Below are 11609 nucleotides of genomic sequence, written 5' to 3'. Positions count from 1 at the left end.
TTTTATTACGAGCAAAGAGACATTCTGCATAATGCTTCAACCTGTTTACTTAATCAACTCAATGGATGAAGTTTCAATGAAATTGCATTTTTTAGAAGGCTATCTTTGCATTAACTATTTCGTCAGAGAATGACAGTTTGACGCAGAATTTTATATGAAGAAGGATGAACTTGATAAGTATACTTGGACAAAGTTATACTCTATTACAAATCCGAGTTTGTCCAGTAATTGGTTTGAAAATGTGAAACTTTTGAGATATTCAAAAAGAGGAGATAAGAGTCATCTTAATAGAGATCATATTATTTGGTATGACATTAAAAGGAAAGGTCTTGGAGCAGAGTTGAAAGTCTTGGATTACAATTTACATGGGTTGTTATTGGAATAGTCAATTGTTTGTCTTGAAAGTCTTGTGTCATTAGGTGGTAGAACATAGTCTTTTGACGGGTGTACTTATGGATACTTATTTAACTTGAAGCAAAGCACAAATTCTGAGAAACTGACCAGTAAGAATGCTTTTTAATTTAGAAGCAACCGCCATTTTTCATGTAAACAAAAGAAATTCTCTCCTAACTATTATTGGCTACTACTACTTATGTAGATAAACATCTATATTTTCTGAACAACACAAGCACATACTTTCCACAAAACTTACTTACACCACTCCTCATCCTTCTTCACTATACACTAAAAACATAACATCGTCCTTCTTCTACACTGCATACTTTCTTTACCCTGTGTTTATGCAATGAAAAGGCAAACAATTTATGCTTTTCTAAAGGTCATTGTCGAAAGAGACTTGCTTTTCTGTGTCGCTTCTCGATTTGGAACGTGGAGGAGTTGCCAGACTTTGAAGCAATACTAGTACATCAGCTATATCATCTACATGTTTTTTCTATGCTCTCAAAGATATCTTGGTCAAATCTGTCATCCCCCATGCACATAATAAAATCTGCCGAAGAAGCAAAATAAACATTAGAGTCAATGAATTGTAAATTAGCTTTAGGCTCATCAATAACTACAAAGATCAATTTTATAATTTATCCAGCTTTAAACAACCAAATTAATGTCATATTAGCAGGAAACCATACAATTGACCAAAATTTTACTTTTAATAAGCAAAAACATTAGAGTGATACTAGAATAGAGAAATTTCAGTATGAGTAAGCTTCAAAACTCATTTATAGCAACATGATTAACAACAAAACTACTATATGCAAGCTACAAAAAACACATGTGATAAATAAATCCTAATATCAATTTATCACATAAACATAAGATTAATGAATTAAAACAGTTGTAGATATATTAAAAAGATGAACCTGCATTCATGCAGGTATATATAATATAACATAAACATGAAATTTTAAATAACAGTAATCTATGTATTAGTAGAAAACTAATGTGAAACTACCAGACTAGCACAAGAAGAAAGAAAGTGAACATTAGGGAAGCCATGTCTTTTGAAATTTTGGAAGTACGATCCATTTGGATGGAAAATCAGTGATTGAATTCTCCCTCCTAACTAGAGTTACCTTAAATTGGTAGAAAAAAAAACGGATCAGTGATTGAATTCCATTTGAAAGTTATGTAAGCAAAGGAATGGAATTAAGCAATTACCCCCGTTAAGTTTGAACATATTCTAATTGCATTTACTTGCCCAATGATATTCATTATTATTTGTTAAATTTATTGCCTAGTCTACTTTTATTATTTTTCCCCTCCTCTATTTTCTCTTTATAATTTAGTCAACATTTGTGGTTTATGTAAAGATGAATATTAATGTTGTCACATGTTATACCAATCTTTAAAACTTATTATGATTGTAGAGATCCTCTATTGCTTGTGGTGTACAAGGCAAATATAAATTTAGTGCCACCCATTTGTTGTTTGTATACTAATGTCCATGCATTCTATTTTTGGCCAACAGTCCATGAATTCTATTTTTGCCTGACCATGCTTCTATTTTTGCTTATTTTTCATATAATAATGCACATAAATTCTGAAGATCATGGAACACATATGCCTGTAACATATCAAATACCTAAGAATTGCATCATAAATTACTGAATCATTCTTTTCAAGTATTGATGTATAGAAGCCATTAGCCATTGTCAAATTTGATATTCAACTTAAGAACACAAACCTCATATGTTAATAAGTAGAATGAATTTCTTTCTATTAAGATTGTAAATTGTTCTGAAAACAAACACCATTTGAATATGACATTTGATCATGCAACTTGAAAACATGAACCAATACAAAAACATCATATTTTTCACTTTAAATAATGCAGATTTAGTAGGTTAACCGTAATAAGAGATTTGTTATTCTAAACCTCAACTTACTTGGGAGTTAATTCGCCGGCGACCTTCCGCAATCATTGTTAGAATGTCCATTCTTATCTAGACATGGATTTTCTTCCAATTTCTTGACCATTGGTTTTCCTGTAGAAAATTAAAATTATCATATGAATTATTAAATTAAAATTATCATATGAATTATTAAATTAAAATTAACCTTTTTTTTCGTTAAATCATCACATGAATCAAAATTAGCACATCTAGGGTTTGGAGAGATGGCTACGTCTATTCAAATTTCTCCCTAGTCATTTTTCATGCACCAAATCATGTTGGAATGATCATCATCAACTGAACAAGTTCGGATTTCTTTTAGTTTATTAAAGGTTGCAATCTAGATCTTATTCATATATATGAAGACCTGATAAGAATATAGTCTAGATATGTAATTAAACATTCCAAACTAGATCTGTTCAGATTTCGCAATTGGTTTTGATAAAAAAAACAAACACATCTGAGAATCTAATAATATGGGTAAATACAAAAACTCTTGAGATAGGAATTAATATTAACTCAGATTTCGCAATTGTCTATGTTTCCAGCTTAATTCCTAGTAGCCTTTTTGGTGAACTGAGGTCTGAACAATACCATAATCAAAATTAGATCTGTTTGAATCTATAATCGATCATCTTTTGAACAATAAATTTATGTATTATGTCCATGAAATGTCTGAAAAATAGAACTAATTATGAATGAGAGACAAAGATGAAAAGAAGATGCTGACCTGGTCCGCTTCCAGCAAACAATTTCAATGAGATGAGAAGCTCTATGGGGCTGGTTTTCAAAGCCAGTGAATATGATGGCTGGAGAGTATGAATTTAAAGAGATGCAATTAGGGTTTTATGGAATTAGTTGACAAAGAAAACGCACAAAAGCCAAAGCCCCACATTATGTTGGGCTTTACATAAAGGGATATTTACATACAAATTCAGATTTGAAAAATTATTTACGACTATGTCAAGAAATAATTTTGAATTATGTCAAACTAGTAAAATCAGCATTTTTAATAGGGTTAGTTACATGATTATCATAAATTAATTAAATATTTACAAGTTTCTAATTTTCAAAAAGAAATACCAATTATGTCAGAATTTTAAAAACTGTCAGACTTTAGTTAGTTTTTTTTTTAAATTAATAACTGAATTTGACAAAATTGAAAATAAAAATATGAGATTTTATATATTTATAAAGAAAAACCATGAAATGATAAGATACAAATATATGAATTAGTTAAGTGTAATATGAAATTCAAACTTGTTTTTCTATATAATTTCCTCTTTTTAATATATTTTAAAGATTATAATTTCTAAATTAGGTGTCTAGGATATATTTTCTAGGGTTTAACATTTATGAATTGGGTCTAGAATTTTTAAATTAGAGTGTAAAATCATACTTTATTTGTAATATATAGAAAATAATGACATATTAAGAATTAAGTTTGATAATATGATTTAGTTGTAATTTTGCATTTATTTATGATATTCATGTATTTGACCCAATATTTAAAGAAAAAGTGAGCTAAAATTAATATTATTAAATCAAAAAATATAATAAGATTAAGATAGGTGAAATTCTTTAAAGAAAAGTGAGCTAAAATTAATATTATTAAATCACAATTATTAAAGTTGAAAGTTATTATTTTGGAATTTGTTAGATTTCTTATATCTATAGAAAATAACTAATTAGTTTAGTTTTATCATTATTGGTGAATAGCAAATTAAGACATGTCCTTTAAAACCGTCCATTATTAGACTTAATATTGTATAGATCGAGCAATTTCAACCGAACTTCTCTATATGGAAAATTAAGGACTATTTTCTGTCAAACCCTTACAATCTACATACAACATTGGATTATTTCATCGAATTTCCCATTAAATGACTTTCATGTGTTGATGATGTGGCGCTCAATGAAATTGAGAAGAAAAAATGATGAACTTTAAAAAGAAGCCCAAGCTTTTAGTTAGTTAAAAGAGGTGTACGGGGCGATACAACCAAGCAGCAGGGCTGGGCCGGCCGGTGTCCCCTTTATGGCATGTGTATGTACGTGGGTTGGAACCCAGTCAGGAAATTGTCAGTGAGGAAGGGCTCTTTCATTACGCGTAGTTAGCTTCCTCTGTTAGCCGGGTGGTAAATTGAGAGATGGATTTTGCCCAGCCGTTGTCAGATCAATTCCCATTCATTCTTGTTTGGAATAGGGAACGGGCATAGGCTATCAGGAATGGACGATAGCCGCTTGGTGGTACCCCTATCGATGATTGTTGACTTTCCTGGATTGGATTCCTTGCTTGCATCCCTTGTTGGAATGGAACTAGCAGTTAAGCGCTAAAATAGGTCTTACAATTGATAGTAATGTTTATCATGTGTGTTACATCACATGATCTTTTTTTTTATATAATAATTGTGAGTATCACATCATGGTTATGTGAATATTAATTGATTATCAAGTTTAATGAAATGAGTGAATGTGATATATGGGTGGCAAACATTTGTAAAAAGTGAATTTTAGTTTGTGGTGTAATTAGTTTGGTTTTACTTCATCACAAGATTAGCATCTTTAAAATAATATTATGAGTTTAAACTTCACATTTGATCCCAAATAAAGATAGGTAGGACACTTTATAATTAAACTCTAAAAAATGTCATTATTATTCTATTTTCATCTCTAATTAGTACCACTGATTTTTATCTCCTTATTGAAATTTTCACTCTGATATCGTTAATTGTCATTTTTATAGTGTAGAAAAACATCAACAATCGAAAAAAAACCTCAGTTCCCGTTTAAAAAAAATACAGACATGTAATTAATAAAAAGTGTAATTATATGGATTTTTTTTTAAATTTGCGATAAAAAGAATTATTGAATTTCAGCACCACTAAATACATTTTCAACTAGGAATGAGTTACATTGAAGTTTGATTAAACATCTATAATAAATATCTTAGATAAAACATAGAAATAACACAAATAAAACATAATTAATGTTACATTTACTTTTTTTTTTGCTTGAAAGGCTGACAAACGGGGAGTGTGAATCATAGGCATCCCAACTATGTTGGCATCCCTACTCAAAACACCCTATCCGTGAACCAAATTTGTTAAGAAGAAATGAAAGAATTACAAAATACATCACTAGCAGAAAGAAAAACTAAGCAAATCTGTAGACCTGCCAACCTCCTAAATAACAAAGGAAGCTGAGATACAGAACGGGAGAATTTCCGTCCACCAAGTTAAATTTGAGTTCATTCTACCATAGTTTGCTGGGAGATCAGCTACTTGATTACCTTCTCTATAGATGTGAGAGACTACAACCGTCATTGATTCAAGATTTTTTAGGCATGTTAGCCAGTCCTGCCTAAGAGACTAGGGCACTAGCCCAACTCTATTCCGAATCGAATGAACGACAAAAATTGAGTCGCTTTCGATCCAAAGACGCAACCAACCTCTATCATGAGCCATATTGACCGCCGATATGGCCGCTGAAAGTTCTGCTGCATATGAAAAAGTGTAAGCTAGGTAATAGGAGAACGCCCCAGCGAACATGCCGTTTGCTGATCTGAACACGCCGCCGCAGACGGCGGGACCCGAGCAGCCAGTAACTGAGGCATCCGTGTTCACCTTCATCCAGAAGGCCGGCGGAGGCTGTAGCTCTGTCAAAATATATTGCTCCGTTGTTGATTTCCACATTGCTCCATGACCGAGTCTGCCCGTTTCATGAACAGCTTGCCAGATCCTCCAAAGAGTTAGCGAGATTTGGGGATCCTCTCCTTCAAAAATTGCCCTGTTTCTAGTAGTCTAAAGGGTCCACATCCCATTAACAATCGCTGAATTCCATAGCGCACCAATTTGGGTGCTGAATATCTGCTTAAGATTCTCTTGTATCAGGTCAGTAACTGAACCCGAAGTGTATATTGATCGGCCAAACAGCGACTCGATTGATCTCCAAACCTGCACAGAAAAATAACACGTTACAAGAATATGCGTGTCGGTTTCCATTTCCCTCTTGCAAAGGCTGCACCGTGAGACAATACAAGAGCCTCTTTGCTGAAGTTTGTTATGAGTTGCCAAATAGCCCAGAATCGACTTCCAGCACGCCATAGAGCGAGAAGGCGGGATATATGGCTTCCAGACAAAGTGACACCAGTCCCGGTGTGTCGGGCTTCCCTGCAACCAGGCATAAAAAAGCTTATAATTAGGAGTAATTTTATCGTTAACTTTGCTCCTTACTTTTAAAAATTTCCCTAACGTTGTCAAGTTTGGTCAATTTTACTTCTGACATTGATAAGTTGGGTCAACATGTCACTTTAAGCAAGTTTATGAGGACAAATATGACATTTTAAAAGTACATGGCATTAAATTTTTTGGACAAGTACATAGGGTTACATGCACATTGGTCACTAAACTTAAATTTGTCTCAATAAAATCACTCAATTTTGAGTTTGTTTTCAATTAGATCACTCCAATAATTTCAGTGGTTAAAAGACATTATGAAGATATCATGGCTAACACGTCAGTATGAGTAACTCAGAGTTCAGGCTGGTGTCAATAATCAACTAATCAACTAGATGTTAGGTTTGCAGTGAGTCACTACAATACAATGAGTAAATATATTGGTACTCATTATCACCTATTATAAAAAAGTTTCAACTATAGCATGAAACTCTTTAGTTAAAAGTAGGGATATAGGAGTTCATTTTTCTTGTAAGGTTATCTGAAATTTTTGGTTTTACTCTCATCTTATGTATCATTCTCTGATTTGCCTACCTGTTTTTCTTTCATTAACTGAGAGAATTTTCTATGATTTTAAAAACCTGTTCCAATTTTAAAAAAGCCATTTTTCCTGAATTTTGACAACTCTTGTTAGCTCCATTGTTTCCGAGTAAACAAAAGTGAATTCATAGATGAACATTTGTGAATTAGAGGATATATATGTGTTTATGTTTATCTATATTTGCTACTTAAGTTGTCCTTCTTATTGAAAATCACTTTTATTTGGTATAAAAGTAGGACTAACTATAGATTTTGAATATTAAAGGAACCTATGTTAATAAATCTTTTGAAAATAAGTTATATCCTTCTTTTGTTCATTATTTTCATTACTTTATCAATGAGAATTTTGATCATATCCCAACATTCGTGAGCTGAATAGAAAGTTCTGTAGCAATGAATGTTAGTTGTGCAAATGGACTTTTGTTTTTCCGATAACTTCGGTTCATCTGTTGCCAAATGAGTAGACTTTCAACTGTCCATGGTAATATTAGACCATAACTGTCCAGTTTTCCTTTTGCTTCCAAATTTTCAACTTGAAAAGCTTTCTTCTATTTTTATCCCTTTGTGCCCTTATTCTCCTAAGGAAATGAAGATATGAGGTTGTATGTAGATGCTTCACGTTACAAATAGTCTAATGAGGTTTGTCAATGAGAAAGACTTTTGGGAGTAGGGCTGTAAACGAGCCGAGCCAAGCTTTGACCTACTCGAGCTCCGCTCGGTAGTTTCTTATCGAGCTCGAGCTGAGCTTCGAGCTTGGTTCGATCTCAATTTGTTATTGGAGCTCGGCTCGTTTAGCAGCTTGATTATTCACGAGCTCACGAGGTGCTCATTTATTTTTCTACAATATGTTTAAAACAAGTTAATTGAAAATATAAAAACAAAACTTGAAACAAATCCATAGTAGATTTAATATACTTCATGATGGCTTAATAAAACACACGATACAACTCATGTTGTTGTTTATTCATCCTCACTTGCATATTTATAAAGGACAAAAAAATTCTTGCATTTGAAAGTAGGCGATGTGGGATGGATTTTTTTACTAAACGACAATTTCTTTTTTGCCCTCGAAAGCATGCGCACACTATCTTCACATCCCACATCGGAAATTGTAAAAACTGAAACAATGAGAATAAGAAAGAAACTGAAAGTTTGAAAATTGGTTCACAACTAAGGTCTTGTTCAGTTTTACAAAACATTTTGTGGGCTAGCTCTTCAATTTTCACCAAGAAAAACAAGATCTACCAAAGATGACCATAAGAAATGAATATTTGACATTTATAATTAAAAAGGTTTCTAATTAGATGTAGTTATTTAGAACAAAAGGTTTCTTTGGTAACATTTAAATATATTGCTACTGATGGGCTGGTTTTGAGACAAAAAACGCAGTCTAATTTGTCAAACCAAAAGGAAGTATCTGAACAAACAATATCTAACTAACCCTAGCATTTGGCAAGGGTTCCCAAAAAGTATGGGATATGGTACAAACCGAATATGATCAGCCAGAGAATGAGGAGGAATTAAATTTAAAGAAATCAAAGAAGAATGACCAACAAACACTCTCTCTCATCCATATGTGTCTGGATGAGATTATATTCATGAAAAGTTCTCTGCAACAACATTGAGGAATGCACGGAAGAATCTTGAAAATTCCTTTAAAGGGAAAAATAAAGTAACAATTAATGTGTGTTTGCAAACCTTGAGAAGTGAGTATGAGAAACTGAAGATGAAGAAGTCAAAGACAATTGATGAGTTCTTTAATAGAACCTTAGTAACTGTGAATCAGTTGAAGAGATGTGGAGAAATGATGGAGGATGTTCTTGAAAGAAGATAACATTTAATTGATTTACAGAAGCAAGCTATACTCCGATTAATTCTAAGTATAGTTGATCCAAATTGTTCAATTTTATCCTTGGACTTAATTCTTTTATTCAAAGTTAAAAAATTTGATATGACAGAGAATGAACGAATTGAAACACACTCAATCACTTTACATTCCTTTCTATTATCTCATTTAACTCTCTACCTCATTGACTGCCAATCTCCCAAACAAAAGCTTACAACAATAAAAGAGAGCAAGATAAAAATGAGCAAAACTATAATTTGATTCAATTTCATACAACTCAGTCAATTTTTAAAGTGATTTAACAAGTACCAATTGCTAATACAGCAATTAAACAACCCTAAACTAGACATGAAGTTGTAACATTTAGTTCGATTAATACCAAATTTATTTGTGTACAAAAGCTTCCTCTTTACATCTAATGCATATCAAAATCAAGCCAATGAAACTAAATCAGATACAAAAGTACCTAATTCAAAAAAGCACCAGCAGAAACACAAATCAAACATTAAAATCCACATAATCAAAATAAATACATCACACTTGGAGAAATCAAAGAGATGAAATTGAACGCAATAAAATTACTGTAGTTACATTGAAAAAAACGAGACATCCTAAAAACCCTAAATTACTGTAGTTACACTGAACTAAAGGAGACATCATCAAAACCCTAAATCAAACATAACAGCGACCTAACATCAAATTAGGTTATCAAAGGAAAACCTAAGAATTTGTGAACTTGGTAACAGCCTTGGTACCTTCGGATACGGCATGCCTAGCCAATTCTCTAGGCAAAACAAGTCTGGCGGCGGTCTGGATCTCCCGAGAGGTAATTGTCGGCTTCTTGTTGTACCTAGCCAGACGAGAAGATTCCTGAGCCAGGTTCTCGAAGATATCATTGATGAAGCTGTTCATAATCCCCATAGCTTTGCTCGAGATTCCGATATCAGGATGAACCTGCTTCAGAACCTTGAAGATGTACATCTTGTAACTCTCAACACTCTTCTTGGATGGCTTCTTCTTCTTGTCAGCGGCTCCACTTTCCTTAGACAATTTCTTCCCTGCTCTCTGCTTTTTCTCTGCCGGTGCTTTCCTGGCGTTCTTCTCCTCTGCCGGTTTCTTCTCTGCCAGCTTCTTTTCTGCTGCCTTAGGTGCCATTGGAAATAGTGAAGAGACTAAAGAGGGATGATAGGGTTGAGGGAAAAGAAGATATGTCAGTGAGTTGGGTAAGTTTGAGAATGAAGAATGTACATATATAAGATAGAGAGATGAGATGTGATTATAAGTGAGGCATAGATAGATGACTTGGATAACATAATGATCGTGGATTGGGAAAGGACAATATTGAAAGGTTGTGATTTTCTAAGGCCACAACACTTTTTTAATTTTTTAGTTATTCATTTTTTTTAAAATATTGAGTTATTCATTTTGTAATACATAAAGCATTCATGCATTTCATCCTTACGTATTAATTATATTTGATTTAAATGACACTCGACCTATCCATATTTTGTTATTTGGCTTTTAACTTATTATTTAGTTACTATCCCTATTTTGTTTTTTTGGCTTTCAATGTATTATTTAGTTACATATGTTCTCTTTTTTTTATTAAAAGATAGGGGATAAGGAAAGAAGGTCGGAGACATCTCAACAAGGTTGGAATCCCCTAAACAACCACCCCTAAACCCAATACACTCTTATATACCGCCTTCCCACTCGTTGATCTGTTACTATTTAATAATATTGGGCTCCTAGAATATTCTGTAACGATCCGTATTCAATACACTCTTATATACCGCCTTCCCACTTGTTGATCTGGTATTATTTAATAATATTGGACTCCTAGAATATTCTGTAACGATCCGTATTCAATACACTCTTACATACCGCCTTCCCACTCGTTGATCTGTTGGAAAGAAATTTTAGGGGCTTTAGCAACGCATGATCGACTACGAGTTAGGGGCTGTCACGTCGTCTCTCGTTGTAGCCTCTGCAGGGCGGACACAGAAACGGCCAATCATCTATTCCTAACTTGTCCATTTTCTGTACAGGTATGGAATTCAATTGAATCTCTGTTCGAGCGCAAATTATATAGATTGGGATCGTTGTTGGATCTGTTAACAGATGCGCACAATCAGAATTTCAACACGCAAGTTCGTGCACTCTGGAGATCCGCTGTTGTCAGTGGAATTTGGATCCTTTGGACGACTAGAAATAAATCGATTTTTGAAGATGAAGAACCATGCATTTCGCTAACTCTGCGCAAACTATGGCATTCAATTCACGAATCTGGTAAGCTTGGTGATGACTTTATGTGGAACTCGACAACGGAGCTGCACACGCTTAGAGAACTCTAGCTCCCTGTTTTAAAGCATCGGGCTCTGCGTATAATTCTAATGCGCTGGCAACCGCCTCCGGACACTTGGATGAAAGTAAATACAGATGCCTCTGTTATTGGCTGCCCATGTTCGGCGGGTTGTGGGGGAGTCTACAGATCGGCGCGCGGTGAATTCTCCGGAGCATTCTCCTATAACTTGGAATCGTCTTTTTCCTATGCTGCAGAACTCTCGACAGCAATAACAGCCATTAACATGGCGTTTCGATAGGGGTGGCTTCGGCTTTGGCTAGAGAGTGACTCAA

At 33.7% G+C, this 11609-nt stretch overlaps 1 protein-coding gene and 1 long non-coding RNA gene across 2 annotated transcripts; both read right to left on the bottom strand.

The window, feature by feature from the left end:
- Positions 1-355: 355 nt before the first annotated feature.
- LOC136222115 (uncharacterized) lies at positions 356-3155 on the bottom strand. Its single transcript, XR_010685507.1, has 3 exons — positions 3082-3155; positions 2346-2444; positions 356-949 (listed from the first exon to the last, which is right to left on the bottom strand). It is a non-coding gene; the product is annotated as an uncharacterized lncRNA (long non-coding RNA).
- A 6318-nt stretch (positions 3156-9473) lies between these two features.
- Positions 9474-10247, bottom strand: LOC136222429 (histone H2B-like). The gene has a single exon (XM_066010174.1). It carries the CDS (start codon positions 10125-10127, stop codon positions 9693-9695), a length of 435 nt encoding a protein of 144 aa, XP_065866246.1. The 5' UTR covers positions 10128-10247; the 3' UTR covers positions 9474-9692.
- Between the last annotated feature and the right edge of the window lie 1362 nt (positions 10248-11609).

This window comes from Euphorbia lathyris, chromosome 3, assembly GCF_963576675.1.
Source record: "Euphorbia lathyris chromosome 3, ddEupLath1.1, whole genome shotgun sequence".
NCBI classification, from domain to species: Eukaryota; Viridiplantae; Streptophyta; class Magnoliopsida; order Malpighiales; family Euphorbiaceae; genus Euphorbia; species Euphorbia lathyris.
This window is presented reverse-complemented; position numbering and strand designations above follow the sequence as displayed.

What these genes read in the sequence shown, in the direction of transcription:
- LOC136222429 (XM_066010174.1), bottom strand. Translation starts at nt 10,127, where the DNA reads ATGGCACCTAAGGCAGCAGAAAAGAAGCTGGCAGAGAAGAAACCGGCA.